The sequence below is a fragment of the Lepidochelys olivacea genome (assembly GCF_965140295.1).
Source record: "Lepidochelys olivacea isolate rLepOli2 genome assembly, chromosome: 1".
Lineage (NCBI taxonomy): Eukaryota > Metazoa > Chordata > Testudines > Cheloniidae > Lepidochelys > Lepidochelys olivacea.
In genome coordinates, this window is record NC_140411.1 from 38,912,808 (window position 1) to 38,930,813 (window position 18,006).

The window sequence follows — 18,006 nt, forward strand, 5'->3', positions numbered from 1 at the left end:
TCTTTTGGTAGGCTTGTCTGAGCTTCTTAACTTTCACGCGGCACTGTTGTGTGTCCCTGTTGTAGCCTCTTTCCACCATGCCCTTTGCGATTTTGGCATATATATTTACATTTCTTCTTTTTGATCTGAGTTCTGCCTGCACAGATTCTTCTCCCCATACAGCAATCAGATCTAGTGTCTCCCTTTCAGTCCATGCTGGAGCTTGTTTGCAATTCTGGGGGGACTGGATGGTCACCTGTGCTGCTGAGCTCGCCACACTGACCAAACAGGAAATGAAATTCAAAATTTCCCGGGGCTTTTCCTGTGTACCTGGCTAGTGCATCAGAGTTCAAAGTGCTGTCCAGAGCGGTCACATTGGAGCACTCTGGGATAGGTCCCAGAGGCCAATACCGTCGAATTGCATCTGTACTACCCCAAATTTGACCCTGCAAGGTTGATTTTAGCATTACTCCCCTCACCGGGGAGGAGTACTAAAGTCGATTTTAAGAGCCCTTTAGGTCGACGGAACAGGGTTGGTTGTGTAGACGCATTCATTTTAAAATCGACCCAACGTGGCTAAATTTGACCTAACCCTGTGGTGTAGACCAGGGCTAAGTTACAGCGACATACAGCCATTGCAGTAATTACATCGCTTTTGCATGTCCACACTATGCGCCTCGTGTCGACAGTGCGCATCCTCACCAGGAGCACGTGCACCGATTTAACTGTCAGGGCGGGGCATTGTGGGACAGCTTCTGAAAGACAGCAACGGGCATTGTAAGCAATGCAGTGTGTACACTCATGGTGCACCAACCTAACTATGTCAACCTAAGCACTACGCCTCTTGCGGAGGTGGAGTTATTAAGTTGGTGTAGTAGGCATTACATTGCTGGGAGCTACATTTTAGCATAGACGCTTAGAGTTAGGTCGATGTAAACTGCCTTAGCTTGCCCTAACTCTGTAGTGTAGACCAGGGCTTGGCTGTGGCTATTTGATTGCTGAGTCTAGGAGAGATGCCACAAATAAGGGGTTTCTAGCACTGAAACTGCAAGAGCCCTGTTCACATTAAGCATTTGCAAAAGGTCTTATGGGTGGGGAATATTTTAGTGGAAGCAGCACTTTATCTTCTCTGCCCCTTCCAGGAGTTCCACTGCCTATAAATCTTCTCTCCGCCCAGCTTCCAGCTGCTTGTAAAACAAAAAAAAACCACACAAAATCTGTCCAATATATTTCTCTTAATGAGCTATGATAATAAAAACTGCTACTGTACATCACACAGCTTCAAAGCCCTTAGAGCAAAGAAATAATCAGAGGTGCCACATACCAGACAGATGCCAGAACATCTGGGAGACAGAACAATAAGAGTGTGAACAATGTGCATGCTAGCTCTAATCACAAGTTTATACGTTTAATTTAACACTGACTGTATTTTGGTAAAGCCTAACCCAGTATGAATGTAGAGGTTAAATTTTAATCAGCCTACAAAGGAACTGATTCCAGAAGACTAAGCTATCACATCACTGATTTAAATTAATCATCATCTCTGGACTTCCTCCCTGGGTTTTAACCACAGGAGCAGCCTTGCACCCTATAATTTATAGTTGTCTTTGGTGCCGTAATCTTAAAATGAGCCCCCTCTAGTCAGCGGCAATAGGCTACCCGCATTTCCCCCCCATCCACTCCAAAGCAGCAATTCAGCATATTAAACCATATCCATGAGTTTCCTTACTGCAGGCATTTTATTCTAGATGTTATTTCTCCTGTATTTAAGCCCAAAACTCGATGTCCATTAACTGCAGTCTGTTCTCCTGGGCGGGAGAATAGGCAGACAGACTGCTTTGAAGCGGAAACCATTTTTCTTCATAACAAGCTGCCAGTGGGCAGCTACAGGAGCAAGAAGCCAGATTCAGCCCCATGGAGAGCACACAAATTACCTCGGCTCTAAATGACAGCGTAGGAAGCAGGAGTTCACAGAGGAAGCTAAGAAATCAGGAATTCAGATTGTCTTTAAGTCAAATACTGCAAGTCCTTAAAGCACAGAACACTATAAACTGAGATCACGATAGCTATAAGTGTATTCATCACCCAGCTCAAGCTATAGTGACGTCTCAACCCCTCCAGCACATTAAACCACTTCATTACCAGAGGCTGAAAGAACAGTCAGAGAGGAACTTAGTGTCACTGAATCTTGACATCTGAATCTCACTATTACCTTGTATGAGACAAGGTGGGTGAGGTAATATCTTTCATTGGACCAACTTTTATTGGTGAGAGAAGCTTTTGAGCCACACAGAGCTCTGCTTCAGGTTTTATCTGGTGTAGTCACAGTTTATTGTGAAGATGTTATTTTGTGCCATGTTGATGTCAGGAAACAAGTAGATAAGGTAGAAATTGGAGTATCTTTTTACTGGACCTATGAATAGGTTAGAAAACGCAAGTTCTTGAGTGACAGGTCATTAAGGGCTAATGCCATAGCTGTCAGCAGCTCTCTGGAAAGTGGGCCTGATTCTCAATTGTCCTGAGCCTGGTTCAGTTATTTACCTTTATGCAGAGTGCATTATGGGTGTACAATGCTACTGTTGTGATCTGGTAATATTTCATAACCGCTTTGTGTTTCTGTGCACAGCTATAAATTACTATCGCAGCTGAAGGACAGAGGGAAAAATCTGGCTGTGCAGAATGGTGGATGTTTTGCACTTGTTATCACGCTGCCTTTAACCAAGATGTTCACAAGCTGCCTCGCCATAGAGTAATAAAACTAGAGGTTCATGATGCAATTTAAGGGAAGAATATTTATAATCTTTTAAAGTATGCTGTGTGGGTGTGTAAATTCCAAATGATAGGTAAGGTAATGTAGCCACTGACCTGACGATTAGAAGGGACTCTCTTAGATAATGTCCCTCGTAGTGGTTTTGATTTGAATGTAACCAAGAAATGTCCCCTCTTCCAGTCTAATGAATTTTTAGTGGGTCATGAGAAAAGACTTTTCATAAACAAAATACCGTAGATAATACCATAGATAGTAGATAACAATAACGCACTGAGGGAAATCATAGCAAGTTCCTGCTCTTCTATGCAGGTAACTTATATACACTTGGTGTATGCAGTAATATATACACTTGGTGCTTTAAATGTCATACAGCTGAAAACAATTATAAGCGAAATCTGGAAGAAAAAAATGCAACCAGAACAATCTAAATGACAATGGTTTAAGAACACTCTACTACACTGTTTTTCAAAGTTCGAGTTGCAACGGCATGTCAGGCACCGGGTCGCTCTGGTCAGCACCACTGACCGGGATATTAAAGGTCCTGTTGGTGGTGCTGCCCTGCTAAGGGAGTCTAGTCTACCTGTTTCGACACCGCGCTGCGCCCCGAAAGTGGCCAGCAGTGGCTCTGGCTTCTAGGCACGGGGGCCATGGGGCTCCATGTGCTATCCCAAGCACCAGCTCTGCACTCCCATTAGCCTGCAGGTGAGAGTTGCACGAAACCGCTGGTGGGCCTCCACCTAGGAGCTGGACCTGCTGCTGGCTGCTTCCAGGGTGTAGCACAGTCCCCAGTGCCAGGACAGGCAGGAAGCCTGCCTCTGCACCCCGGCTGTGCCGCTGACCAGGAACTTCTGGAGGTAAGTCTGCACCCCAACCCCATGCCCCAATCCCCTGTCCCAGCCCTGAGCCCCTCCCAAACCTGGAACCCCTTCCTGCACCCCAAACCCCTCATTCCTGGCTCTACCCCAGAGCCTGCACCCCCAGCCCAGAGCCCTGACCCCCTCCTGTACCCCAACCCCCTACCCCAGCCCAGAGCCCCCTCCCACACCCTGAACTTCTCATTCCCGGCCCCACCCCACAGCCCTAACCCCCACACCCCAACCCTCTGTCCAGCCCCTGTCACACACCCCAAACCCCTCATCCTCAGCTCCATTGGGTCACAGGCATCAATAATTTTCTTCAACTGGGTCCTCAGAAAAAAAGTTTGAAAGCCACTGCTCTACTAGATGTCCAAAAAGCCATAATCAAGGAAGAAGGCCATATTGGTTAAAAAAAAAACAACCTGGTCTAGAAGGTAAATGAAGGCAGCTATAATGTACATAAAAAACAAATGGAAGAAAGGGGAAGTTGATAGTGATTAATATAAATCAGAAGCTAGGAATTTCAGAAAATTTAAAAGGGAAGCAAAGAGACACAAGGAGAAAGCTATAGCCAGCAGAGTTAAGGACAATACAGAATTTAAGTATATTAGGAACAAAAAGAATCCTAATCGTACTGGAAATGGTAGACTCATCAATAACAATGGAGAAAAGAGAGAAGTGTTCAATAAATATTTCTGGTATGTATTTGGGGAAACAGATATAGTCTCATCATACAACACACTTTCCTTTCCACAAGTATCTCAGGAAGATGTTAAACAGCAGCTACTAAAGTTAGATATTTTAAAGTCAGCAGCTCCAGATAACTTGCATCCAAGAGTTTTAAAAGAGCTGCCTGGGGAAACTCACTGGACTGTTAATGTTGATATTTAATACATCTTGCAACACTTGGGAAGTTCAAGAAGACTGGAAGAAAGCTAATGTTGTGCCACTATTTAGAAAGGATAAATGGGTAATTATAGGCCTGTTAGTCTAATATTGGTCGTGGACAAGATAATGAAGCACTGATACAGGACTCTATTAATCAAGAATTAAAAGGAAGGTGATATAATTAATGCAAATCAACATGGGGTTTATGGAAAATAGATCCTGTCAAACTTACTTGATTTTTTTAATGAAGTTACAAGTTTGGCTGATAAAGATAATAATATTGATGTAATATACTTAGGGTTCTGTAAGGCGTTTGACTTTCTACTGCACAACATTTTGATTAAAAAACTAGAATGATGCAAAATTGACATGGCACACATTAAATGGATTAAAAACTGGCAAACTGATAGATCTAAAAATGTAACTGAAAACTGGGAATAATCATCGACCAGGTGTGTTTCCAGGGGGGTCCTGCGGGCATTAGTTTTGACCCTATGCTATTTAACATTTTTATCAATATTAGAAATGGAAGAAAACAGAGAAGCATCACTGATAACATTTGCAAATGATACAAAAATTGGGGGAGTGGTAAAGAAAAAAAAGAGGACAGGTCACTGGAACAGAGCAATTTGGATTGTTTGGTAAAATGGGTGCAAGCAAACAATATCTGTTTTAATATGCTAAATGTATACATCTAGGAATAAAAATATAGACTAACTTACAGGATAGGGGACTCTATCCTGGGAAGCAGTGACTGAAAAAGATTTGGGGGTCATGGTGGATAATGAGCTGAACAGGAGCTACCAGTGTGACACTATCTGGCTTTAAGATTAAACTTGATAAGTTTATGGAGGAGATGGTATGATGGGATAACATAATTTTGGTAATTAATTGATCTTTAAATATTCATGGTAAATAGGCCCAATGGCCTGTGATGGTATATTAGATGGGGTGGGATCTGAGTTACTGAGAAAAGAATTTTCTGTAGTATCTGGCTGGTGAATCTTGCCCATATGCTCAGGGTTTAGCTGATTGCCATATTTGGGGGTTGGGAAGGAATTTTCCTCCAGAGCAGATTGGAAGAGGCCCTGCAGGTTTTTCACCTTCCTCTGTAGCATGGGACACGGGTCACTTGCTGGAGGATTCTCTGCTCCTTGAAGCCTTTAAACCACGATTTGAGGACTTCAATAGTTCAGGCATAGGTGAGAGGTTTTTCGCAGGAGTGGGTGGGTGAGATTCTGTGGCCTGCGTTGTGTAGGAGGTCAGACTAGATGTTCATAATGGTCCCTTCTGACCTTAGTATCTATGAATCTATGACACGGTGGTCAAAAGGGTTAATCCTATCTGTGGATGCATAAACAGGAATCTTGAGTTGGAGTACAGAGGTTTTTTCCTCCTCCATATCTGGCACTGGTGTGATGGTTGCTGGAATACGGTATCCAGTTCTGGTGCCCACAATTCAAGAAGCATGCTGCTAACTTGGAGAGGGTTTAGGAGAGCCAGGAAAATTTAGAATTTATGAAAAGTTCCAGATTGTCAGCTCTCGGAGTTGAAGTCCTTTATTTTGAATAAATCCAGGAATGGTAGAACAAATGTCTCCATGCTGTTCCTGGACAACATGCCTCATCTCTGTCCTGGAAAGACCACCTGCATCAATGAGAAAATCCATCCCACCATCCACCTCAGCCTGGATCAGTCCACACAAGAGATCCACTTCCTGGACACTACAATGCTAATAAGCGATGGTCACATAAACACCACCCTATACCAAAAAGAAAAGGAGTACTTGTGGCACCTTAGAGACTAACCAATTTATTTGAGCATAAGCTTTGGTGAGCTACAGCTCACTTCATCGGATGCATACTGTGGAAAGTACAGAAGACGTTTTTATACACACAAACCATGAAAATTTTGTAGTGATAATCACCCATTTTTTCATGGTTTGTGTGTATAAAAACATCTTCTGTACTTTCCACAGTATGCATCCGATTAAGTGAGCTGTAGCTCACAAAAGCTTATGCTCAAATAAATTGGTTAGTATCTAAGGTGCCACAAGTACTCCTTTTCTTTTTGCAAATACAGACTAACATGGCTGTTACTCTGAACTCTGCACCCTATACCAGAAACCTACTGACTGCTATGCTTACCTACATGCCTCCAGCTTTCATCCAGACCACACCATACGATCCATTGTCTACAGCCAAGCTCTGCGATACAACTGCATTTGCTCCAACCCCTCAGACAGAGACAAACACTATAAGATCTCTATCTAGCGTTCTTACAACTACAATACCCACCTGCTGAAGTGAAGAAACAGATTGACAGAGCCAGAAGAGTACCCAGAAGTTACCTACTACAGGACAGGCCCAACAAAGAAAACAACAGAATGCCACTAGCCATCACCTTCAGCCCCCAACTAGAACCTCTCCAACACATCATCAAGGATCTACAACCTATCCTGAAGGACGACCCATCACTCTCACTTGGGAGACAGGCCAGTCCTTGCTTACACACAGCCCCCCAACCTGAAGCAAATACTCACCAGCAACCACACACCACACAAGAAAAACACTAACCCAGGAACCTGTCCTTGCAACAAAGCCTGTTGCCAACTGTGTCCACATATCTATTCGGGGACACCATCATAGGGCCTAATCACATCAGCCACACTATCAGAGGCTCGTTCACCTGCACATCTACCAATGTGATATATGCCATCATCTGCCAGCAATGCCCCTCTGCCGTGTACATTGGCCAAACTGGACAGTCTCTACGTAAAAGAATAAATGGACACAAATCAGACGTCAAGAATTATAATATTCAAAAACCAGTCAGAGAACACTTCAATCTCTTTGGTCACTCAATTACAGACCTAAAAGTGGCAATTCTTCAACAAAAAAACTTCAAAAACAGACTCCAACGAGAGACTGCTGAATTGGAATTAATTTGCAAACTGGATATAATTAAGTTAGGCTTGCATAAAGACTGGGAGCGGATGTGTCATTACACAAAGTAAAACTATTTCCCCATGTTTATTTCCCCCCCCTTCCGTTCCTCAGACATTCTTGTCAACTGCTGGAAATGGCCCACCTTGATTATCACTACAAAAGGTTTCTCTCCCCCCCCCCAACCCCCGCTGTCCTGCTGGTAGTAGCTCCCCTTACCTGATCACTCTTCTTACAGTGTGTATGGTAACACCCATTGTTTCATGTTCTCTGTGTATATAAAATCTCCCCACTGTATTTTCCACTGCATGCATCCGATGAAGTGAGCCGTAGCTCACAAAAGCTTATGCTCAAATAAATTTGTTATTTAAGGTGCCACAAGTACTTCTTTTCTTTTTGTGGATACAGACTAACACGACTGCTACTCTGAAAAAAAAGTTTGTCTGCAGGTCCCGGGCTTGAAAACTCCATTTGCCCATTCACCACGGAGGAGCAGGAAATTTTAAAGGGTGGCTAAATTCAGTATAAATAACCAGTTTACAACTCTTATTTTTAAATTGCATGGGGCATAGCCTTGGAAGGCAGGAGATATACGTGCAACATTTTTCAAGCCCTGTCAAAGCCCAAGATGGCCTGATCCAAAGGCTGCTGAAGTCAATGGAAGTCTTGACATAGATCTCAGTGTGCTCTGCATCAGGCTCTAAATCAAGCCTCCCTAAGGGTATGGAGCAGTAATTCCCAGCTCGAGTAGATATACCCATGCTAGCTCTGATCAAACTAGTGTGCTAAAAATAGAAGTATAGCTGTGGCCATGTGAGCAGCAGGAGGGAGCACAAGTGAAACAAGGATAATTACTACGGTTGGTTGCCCTTGTATTTCCCTCTCTTGGCCTCAGAAGTTGCTGTGGCATAAGGCTGGATGTTAGAAATCTCCCTTAATGATAAAGAGTTAGAGGACTCTATCCCATTACTCCTAACTTCCATGGGTTCATCTTCACTCATGCAAGTGGTCTCATGCTTCTCAATGGGGCATTTTGTGTAAATGAGTAAGAATCACATCTATGAGTAAAGGGTGGAAGATCAAGCTCTTAAAAATGTAAAGTCAGAACAAATTAAATCCCAAGATGCACCAAGTCTGCTCCATAACCCAAAGGAGCACAATCTGCTATGAGCGGAGAAGGTATATGAAAAAGATGCATTCCCTATGCACCATTTTATACCTGGCTGCTACAGTAAAACTCTTGGGATCAAGCATCTCAAAGGAGCACAACTCCAAATACCACCAAGTGCACTGCCTGCCAAACATAAGAAGTAAGTTCAGTTGGGAGCAATTATTTATTAAGGAACACAAGAGTCCAACTGTAGCAAGTGTTTACAAAACAATGTGAAGAGGATTCATCTTTCTTGCATGCTTTCTGTATTCATAACCCAAGGGGACATTTACTGCAAAGGGGCAGAGGTGCTGAAAAGTCATTACTTTGGTTTGACTTTTCTACATTACATTACTAGCTCTAATGTAATCACAATCTGCTCTGGTGCCAGCTGCTCCTATTCCCATGCCTGGACAGAAACAGTTAATAAACAAGCAATCAAGCAAGACAATTTAGAAACAAGAGTGACTGATTGATTCTGTTCTCTTCCTCCTTTATTATCTCCATGTGCGTCCCTCCCACCAATTGCAGCTGGTGCCCATAAGTGCTAGGGCTGGCAATTACATCCTCACCACTCTCCCCACTAGAGAAGGCACCTAAGAATGTGATCCACAAAAGCCATCATGCCAGTGGGGAGCCAACTAGCCAAAGGGAGATGCTGCCCAGAATGCTGTGTGCTCTCTCTGGGAGATAGGTGCCTAGGGAGAAGCCTAGCTCTGCATAGCAATTCACAAATATGCACCTGCTGCAGAGAGTCAGGCAGCTTAGGCACACAGGGCTTTTCTTGTGGGAATGAGTTAGATGCTTGCCTTGTTCCACACGTGGCCAGAGGAAGTGGTGATGGTGGTACGCACTGTATAACTTTCAGTCCAGTGGTTAGAGACACAGGTTCAATTCCCACCTCTCAGGAGGGTTTTCTAACCATGGAGTTATGGAATATTTTAATGTGGAGCTTTCTCAGTCTCTCCTGCTGAAGCTGTTTGAGCGTAGCTAAATAATGGAAGAGTGGTAGGAGAAGGGGGACTGGACCTGGGGTCTCCCAGCTGAATTCCCTAACCACTGGGGTACAGTCTCATTCTTGCTCTCTCTGGCCCAATGATTATTTAAGTACTGATCCACTGTGGAACAGTCATTTGGGCCACAGAGAGAGAGAGAGAGCAAGAAAAAGAGCAGGAATAACTCTGTAACCCAGTGGTTAGGGCATCCACCTGGAAGGCAACGGATCCTAGGTCTAGTTCCCCTGCTCCAAAGATTCTTTCATTTTGTATTCACAGTGGAACATTTCAGCAGGAGAGACTGAGGGAATCCCCTTCCCCCAACAGAATAGCTAGTACCTCAGTGGTTAAAGCACCTCCTGAAAGGTCGAGACCCCGTTCAAATCCTTTCTCCCACCTGACAGAGAGGGGGGAATTAAACCAGGGTCTCCCATATCCCAGGTGAGTGCTCTAATGACGGCTAAAACGGATAAATAGGCTTGGATGGATTAGACTTTTATTTGATAAATGTTGGTAATGTCAATTTCACCATACACACCCAGGCCAACGAAAAAATATTTCCATCAATAATAATCAAAATGTACAGATAGGAAAAGTAAGAAAAATGCTGCCTGAGCAGTTAGACAAAGGCCAGGAGGGACCATCATGATCACCTAGTCTGACCTCCGGCACGTCGCAGGCCATGGAACCTCACCCACCCACTCCTATAATAGACCCCTGAACTCTGGCTGAGTTACTCAAGTCCTCAAATCATGATTTAAAGACTTCAGGTTACAGAGAATCCACCATTTACACTACTTTAAACCTGCAAGTGACCCATGCTGCAGAGGAAGGCAAAAGACAAAACAAAACCCAGGGCCTATGCCAATCTGAGAATTTATTAGAGTAAAAATCCAAAGTGATTTAGATTTTTGAATTAGGCTTGTTACAAATGGACTAGTAACTGAATAGTAGAAACGAGTATAATTTGCAGATCTAAAGATATTTACTTTGTATATTTTGACATGTGATGTTGACAATTTGAGTTTTAGCAGTTATAAAACTAACTTTTTGAATCTCAACATCTGTCATTAAATAATTGTCTGACTCCTTCTATAATTTGCCAGAACTGTGAAAATTTAAAATGATAATCTTTAAAAACAAAACATTATTATCCATCAAAATTATTTTAAAAACCCTGAATTCTGCAAAGCCTAGTTACAAGGTCACTGGCAGCCCTACCACAATGATGATTTTGAATGGGATCCAATCTGGTAGGTGGCCTCTGAGCACACCTACTGGATTGGGCCTTGTTGGGAGCCAGGGTGGCTCCCCTCCGAACCCAAGGGTAAAGAGCCACCCTCTCAGCCTGAGTTGGCGGGGCCAGACCAAGCTTACGCCAATCCCCGGAAGGGGAGGGGTGGGACAGGAAGTATAAAGGGCGGGGCGCTTTGTCCAGTAAGGAGAGCATCAGGGTGGGAGACAGACACAGGTTGCTCCCTTGCGATCTTGCTGCTGACCCAGGGGAGGCCCTGGGCCAGGAGGAAGCTGAGCAGGAGGAAGGCCTGTGGCAACCAGGACTGCCAGCTGCTGAGTATCCGGAGGGGCCTGGCTGTAGCCCAGGCCAGTGTGAGTCCGACACAGAGTAGGAGCTGGAGCTGCCAGCAGCGGAATACCCGGACCAGCTGGAGGGACCGGAGAGACCCGCTTGAGAGACCGGGTAGGAGGTAGCTCAGGGGCAGGACTGCACCATGGAGTAGGTGTGTTTGGTTAACGGGCATGGGTGGCCCCCCGCTGACCGAGCGGCGGGACCTTTGGCTCCTGCCACTGTCAGGGCCCTGGGCCGGCGCTCCCCCCTGCCCGGGGGGGCGCGCTGCAGACTCGGGCCGGCGCTCCCCCCTGCCCGGGGGGGCGCGCTGCAGACTCGGGCCGGCGCTCCCCCCTGCCCCAAATGGGCAAATTTGGGGGCCCCAAATGACTTGCCACTCCACTGGTGGAGGTTGTGGTACTGAGGCAGAGCCTGTGCTCAGACAATTTGAAGCAAATCTTCTTCGCCTCCAGAGATGGCTGGAAAGGCAGCCTGTGGGTGTGCCTGGCCTGACCTCTGACCTGCTCTAGCCATTCAATGGAGAAGGTAACAGCCCCACTTCTCCTTCCCCTAGCTCCATTCTATGGTGTTGCTGATACCAGATAATGCCATCCCTTACCTGACGGCACTCTAGGGTGCGGCCCCGAGGGGGCTAGAATCTGATCCCATTCAGGAGTATTTTAAACTGTACTAGGGAACTTTCAGTGCATGGTAGCAGAATCCACATGGCCAGTTAGTGCACGGCAAACTAGTGCACTGCAGATTTACACCCCAGTTTTCTGTGCACTAACTGATAAGATATTTTTATCCCAATGAAGACAGTCTTTTCACGGGCACAAACATTTATGTTAGAAACAGACATAATTAAATAATTTGTTATTTATTATTTCTATAACCCTTCATGTGATTATACAGTGCCACACACGCTGAAAGTGCATCACAAACAGCTCCCTGCCTTGAGAAGCTTGCATTCAACAGACTCCTACAAAAGGGTCAGTGGATCTGTTTAGTTAGGTGGATACCTCAGACCTGCACAGTTCTACCTCACAAACCCCATTACAGGGAAACAATCTAAATGGGCTCCATGGCCCCCTGCACTGGTATTTTTAGTAAAAGTCATGGACAGATCACGGGCATTAAACAAAAATTCACAGCCCATGACTTGTACTATATACCCCTAATTAAAACTTGGTCCAGGGGGCCACAGATGCTCGGGGGAGGACAGTCCAGGGACACTGTGGGTGTTGGGGAGGCGGCATGCAGCAGCGCATGGCCCAGGACCCCTGCTGGTGCTGGGGGGAGGGTGTGGGAGGCTTGGCAGGGTTGGCAGGCTTCTTACCCAGCTCCGCGCAGCTCCCCAGAAGCGGCCAGCATGTCCCTGCAGCTACTAGGGGGAAGGAAGGCCAGGTGCTGGCTCTCCAGCTCCCATTGGCTGGTAACTGCAGTCAATGGGAGCTGCGGGGTGGTGTCTGCAGGCAGGGGCAGCATGCAGAGCCCCCTGGCCCCTCTGCCTAGGAGCAGCAGGGACATGCTGGTCACTTCCGGGGAGTGAAGATTTATTATTTTTCAGGCCGGAAACTGAGGCACAGATAGATTAAGTGACTTGCCCAAGGTCACACAGAGACTCTGGTTGAGCCAGTAATTTAACCCAGATCCCTGTCCAGTGCCTGAACCACAAGAGGCTATTTCCACTCTTCTGCTCAGCTTACATTCTAAGGCTAACTTAACTGAAATTTAAAAGTAGACCTTTAGCTCAACAATCTATCAGTAGAAATACCCCATTATGTATTAAGCTTACTTGAATAGCCTTTGCATAAAGAGAAAAACAGAACCATATATATAGAGATGTAGGACCAAATTCAGACTTGGTGGCAGGTATAAGTCTATTGAATTCAATAGGCGTACTCAGCCCTTTTGAAAAGCTTATTTATATGTCTAATTGTGGACTTAGAGCCTCACTTTAGGTGCCCATTTTCAAAAATCTTGGCCAACATTTCTACCCACAACGTTTCCAGCCTTGCAAACAGTCATGCCTGGCCAATCTTCCCCTCCCTATCTTATCATAATAGGGAAAATCACACAAACTAGCTAGGTTTCAGAGTAACAGCCGTGTTAGTCTGTATCCGCAAAAAGAACAGGAGTACTGGTGGCACCTTAGAGACTAACTAATTTATTTGAGCATAAGCTTTCGTGGGCTACAGCTCACTTCATCGGATGCATAGAATGGAACATAAGTGGGCTGTAGCCCACGAAAGCTCATGCTCAAATAAATTCGTTAGTCTCTAAGGTGCCACAAGTACTTCTGTTCTTTTTGCAGAAACTAGCTAATGATTGAAGAAAGGCAAACACCAACTGGAAACAATGGATTCAGTAGGAGCTCCCATTCAGAGGAAAACCTTGGATTTCACTGGGGTTACACAGGCTATAAGTCGGTCCTGAATTTACTCCCATGTGTTTAACCAAGCCCCCTGCAATATGTCAGGCAAGTCCAGTCTGCTGAGGTGCTTCATTTCAGATGACCTTTGCCTTCCTTTTAAGTGAATGTCATGTTCATGAAAGATGCCAGAGGGAGAGCCCTGGAGAACAGGTGCAGCACCAGCACCTCAAATCTGACCTGGACGCACCGTACCTCTAAGGATCACCGGCTGTTTCTGTTCAGTGCTTGGTCACTGCTTGGACTGGCAACAAGTAACCAGTGTTGGTGGTTATAGGATGTATACACCTGTCCACTAGGAACTGGAGTGAGGCCACCCACCTAGGTCACCCCCAGCCATCACTGACCTGGGATGAAATCAAAGGGGTGAGCTAGTGGTGAGTCGCCTTATTATCTGTTTCAGTCAGTGGAGGCCTGTACTTTGGTTTTGGAGAGGTGCCAAAAGTCAATCTGGAATGTGCCTGAGACTGTCACAGCTGTCATGGATCATTTCCTTACAGCTCTTATAAAGTATTCATGCCATCCCCGCTGCTCCACCAGGAATCAACCTTCAGCCAACACCCTGTGTCCCTGGCAGGTTAAGAGACAGAAGGGCCTCCCCTGCCGGGAGAGGGGGAGAAAGAGGGGGACCCGGCACAGCCCTCGGTGCCCCACTCACCGCAGACACACGCGCTTCTTACCCAGCCCGTTGCTGTGTCTCCGGAGCTGCTGCTAAATCCTCCCGCATGGGGCAGGAGCATCTGGCTCCCAGTAACCTGTCCGCTTTGCGGGGAGACTTGGGGAGCTGCCGCCTCCCCCTGCCGACACGCACACAAACAAATACGGCCTAACAAGCTGCACTGCCCCCCCCCCAGCCCACGGCGGCCACCCACACGCCCGCCGTGCCCCCAGCCTGGGAGAGCCAGGGCCGCTCGTTGCGGGCACGAGGGTCTGACACACTCAACGCAGCCCAGCCTCGCTCGCCGGGGAGGCGGGACGGGAACCCGGGGTAAGGGGGTAAGGAGCCGCCCGCCAGGATCAGGAGCGACGCCTCCTACCTGATCCGGTCCCGCTCGGTCCTTTTCAGCTCCGCGTCCCGCTCCAGCACCTGGAAAATCTGCCGGGCTTCCTGCTCGCTGAGGAAGGTGAGATCGAGCTCGCGCGGGGCACCAGCCATCGCCGGGCTGGGCTGGGGGACCGGCTCCGTCCCCGTCCCCTCAGCTCCGGGCCCTGCCAGGCTCCTGCCCCGCCCAGCGGCCGGCCCCAACCTGCGGGAAGCACTAAGTCCCACGGGGGCCGGGCACCGCCTGCACCTGGGGGCCTGGGCCTGGCCCACACCTGCGTGAGTGACGGCCCGCGGAGCGAACCCCGGCGGGGCGCCAGCGGCTGAACGGGGCGCCGGGACCAATCCCGTGTGCGCAGGGGCGGGCCCGGTCCCAAGGTGGCTGAGCCGCGCTCGAGGTCAGTCGCTGGGGGCTGCCGGGGGCGAGGCTGAGTTCGAGGCAAAGGTTTGCTCTGAGCCCGGGCCCGCGTTCGGGCTTTGGCAGGGAAGGGGCCGCCTGGCCGGAGGGGCTTTGTCGAGACCTGGGTGAGGGGGTCTGAGCCGGGGGAGTCTGGCCTTTTTTTACAAAGGTAGAGGGAGCTAGCGCTGGAACCAGATTGCAGCCCCGGGGCTGCAGGAAACACAGTGCCGGAGAGAGACCTGCGCTGCAGTGAGGAGGAGCCCTGGGCTACGGGGAAACACACGCTCCCTGGCCAGCTCCGTTCAGATCCCTGCGTGACCTGTTTGGGGCTGTGCCCTTCGCTGTAAAATGGGGGTGATAAGTCAGCCCTGGCTCGCAGCGTTGTTGTGCGGTTTTTAATTAACGGCTGCAAGGGAATGGGAAGATGTGGACTTCGTGTTATCACTTGCAGGGGGGAGCCCCACACAGGAACGGGAGTCAGGAGACATGGCTTCTAATGCCTGGCCTTGTGACCGTGGGGAAATCACCCCAGCTGTCCGGGCCTCTGTTTCCCATGCGGCTCTCGGTCTGGTTAAATTGAAGACTCTTCAAGGCAGTGATCAGTGCTTCATTTGAGCTTGTCGTGTCAGTTACTAAAGTAAAAAAAAAAAAAAATTGCTTGAGCCCCAGCACCTCTTTCACTACAGATTAAGCACTGGCAGTACCCGGTGTAATGGGGACCCCCATCTTGGTGGGGGAGTTCTACCTACTACAGTAAACACTAATAATTATTGATACCTGCATAAAGAGAGGGCAAAATGCTACTAAATCTGAATTTTCCATTTACAGAGAAAGTAGGCAGGAGCATTTGACACTTAGCACAGGTGTGAGTGATTTCACAGGCTGCAAAGCAGTGGAGAATCAAGGCTTGTTAATTGTTAAGTATTATAACAACACAGAAATAACTTTTGTTTTGGTCTAATTTCTGATGGCTCTTATTGTGGAGCAGCATCATATAAATAATTTTGATGCTCCAGCATTGTATGTATCAAGGTAAGAATATATTATCCTTAGTTTTTATCCTTTGGTTGAAATATTATCAAGTTTTTAAATTGAGGCTAAATTGCAGGCGCAGTCACAGCAGCCATCGGCAGGAGGCGTGGATACAGTTTCCAGCCATCAGTTTTCAAAAGGAAAAATGCGCGCACTGAAGATGGCAAAATGTGGGAAGCATTGCAAGTGCAATAGAAATTGCAATGAGCTTGGTGCAGCTGGGCTTGCTCTTCTCAGTATATTGAAGTGAGTGCTGTTTGAAAAATGCACCTCCAACAGGAGACCCCGTGGTGCTGGTGAAAATAAGGACCTCGGAGCAGAGTAGCTATGATGGCTTTCAGGAGGCTCTTTGCTTTGGTGTAGTTCCTGGCATCCCTTGTCTGGTCTGAAGAGCAACCCTGTTTCCTGACATCAGGAGAGATGATGCCAAGACCGCGTATGTGACAGAAGTGATCAAAATGGCATCAAAGATCAGCTTGACGATGCTTAGCAGAAGAGGTCAGGGGAAAGGGAAGGAAGACAGAATCTTCCCCAGAGACAGAAGCTCTTCAAGAACCCAGTAGTCTAAGGGCTTGTCTACACAGCAAATTGATGTGGGGCAAGGTAGAGTGCTGTAGTTCCACACAAGGCTTGCTGCTTGCTAACTCACTGTATTGAGTGAGTTTGGTACAGGATTTGGTCCTGGAATCTCTTGACACTAAGCTCCCTGTCTAATTTTTTCTACTTCTGTTCCTGTCCAGCCTTCTCAGCCTGGAGGCCTAATGAGTTATTTCAAAAGGGCCAAAGAGCCACAGTCAATACTTTATAAGTTTTCAGAGCCAGTTGAGCTCCTATCCTGCTCTTCCTACAGTTTCCACAGCCTGGCAGGGAAATGGGCAGTGGATCAGATACAGATGCTGTTTCCTCCTTCCCCTCCCTAAAAGGCATCAGACTGTTAGCAGAAGCTCCTTGAACTGAGCATCTGCAGCAGGTAGGGACAGCAGCTGCTCAGAGTATTCCTGGCTCACGCCAGAGCTGCTCCTGTGGCAGCAGAGAAGCCAAAAAAGGTGGCAGTGCTGTGCCACAGCAATTTGATTTGAACACTTTAGTTTAAAAATCGCCATGCTCAGTTCAGGAAGCACACTTCCCACTCTTAATCCAGCTAACCCCTTGTTCTGAATGCAGTCATCCTCTAGGGCCACTGCTTAGGTCTCATGGACTACAGCTGGTCCTGATGTCACAGGTTGGGCATGATGGCCTGAACCCTAGCTGCATTAGTGCTGGGGGCATGGGCCCTATATACTCCCTGTAGGACTGATCCAAAGCCCCATGAAGTCAATGGGAATCTCTCCACTGAGTTCATCTGATATTTAAGAAAAGCTTTTTTCTCCTGAACCTTGTGTTAGCCTCCATACAGGTCTTGGGGATGAAAAGTTTTATCTGAAGAGCATTTTTTAAATTTAAAAGTACCTTTTATAAATACGTATTCTGTTGAGGGGATAGTGTAAAAGTAGAACAAAATATTCTTATTTGGTGGTAAGACTCTGTCTGCCTGTCTCACTTAATCTAGTCTATATAATCTTAACTATGTATTTTTAAAGTACAAAGCACTATGGCACCCCCAGCCCATTACGTATGTTTACAAACAATACAAGGGGTATCTCAGGAAGCTTCCTATTTTTAGAAAGCTCTTCTCTTTAATTTGAATGGCACAATCTCAAGACAGGATACACACTCTAAAAGCTTTTACCATAGTTTTGAGCTAGCATATGTTATGTAAAATCATAGTAATGCTTCCTTCAAAATAGTCCCTTGTGTTCAGCACAATGACCTGGACGGCTGGAAGAATAGCCTGTGATGAGCTGGATGACACACTACATGACCCTTAGCGATGGTATCATCGGGGACCACTACCCAGGATGCTAATGCATATATTTGTAATTACAGGACAGGTTCTCCAGAAAACTT

At 46.8% G+C, this 18,006-nt stretch overlaps 1 protein-coding gene and 1 long non-coding RNA gene across 3 annotated transcripts in view; one reads left to right on the forward strand and one right to left on the reverse strand.

The window, feature by feature from the left end:
• Window positions 1-14,741, reverse strand: part of EXPH5 (exophilin 5) — a gene marked incomplete at its 5' end in the record, with an annotated part of 49,134 nt that extends 34,393 nt beyond the window's left edge. The window contains one exon of the mRNA XM_084622285.1: window positions 14,623-14,741. Within this exon, the coding sequence (XP_084478411.1) occupies window positions 14,623-14,741 (119 nt within the window). The remainder of the gene's footprint in view (window positions 1-14,622) is intronic.
• The window catches only part of LOC311517443, a 29,283-nt gene continuing 25,895 nt past the window's right edge, over window positions 14,619-18,006 (forward strand). For both annotated transcript variants that reach the window (XR_014710695.1, XR_014710696.1), the window contains exon 1: window positions 14,619-14,709. This is a non-coding gene — a long non-coding RNA (uncharacterized lncRNA). The remainder of the gene's footprint in view (window positions 14,710-18,006) is intronic.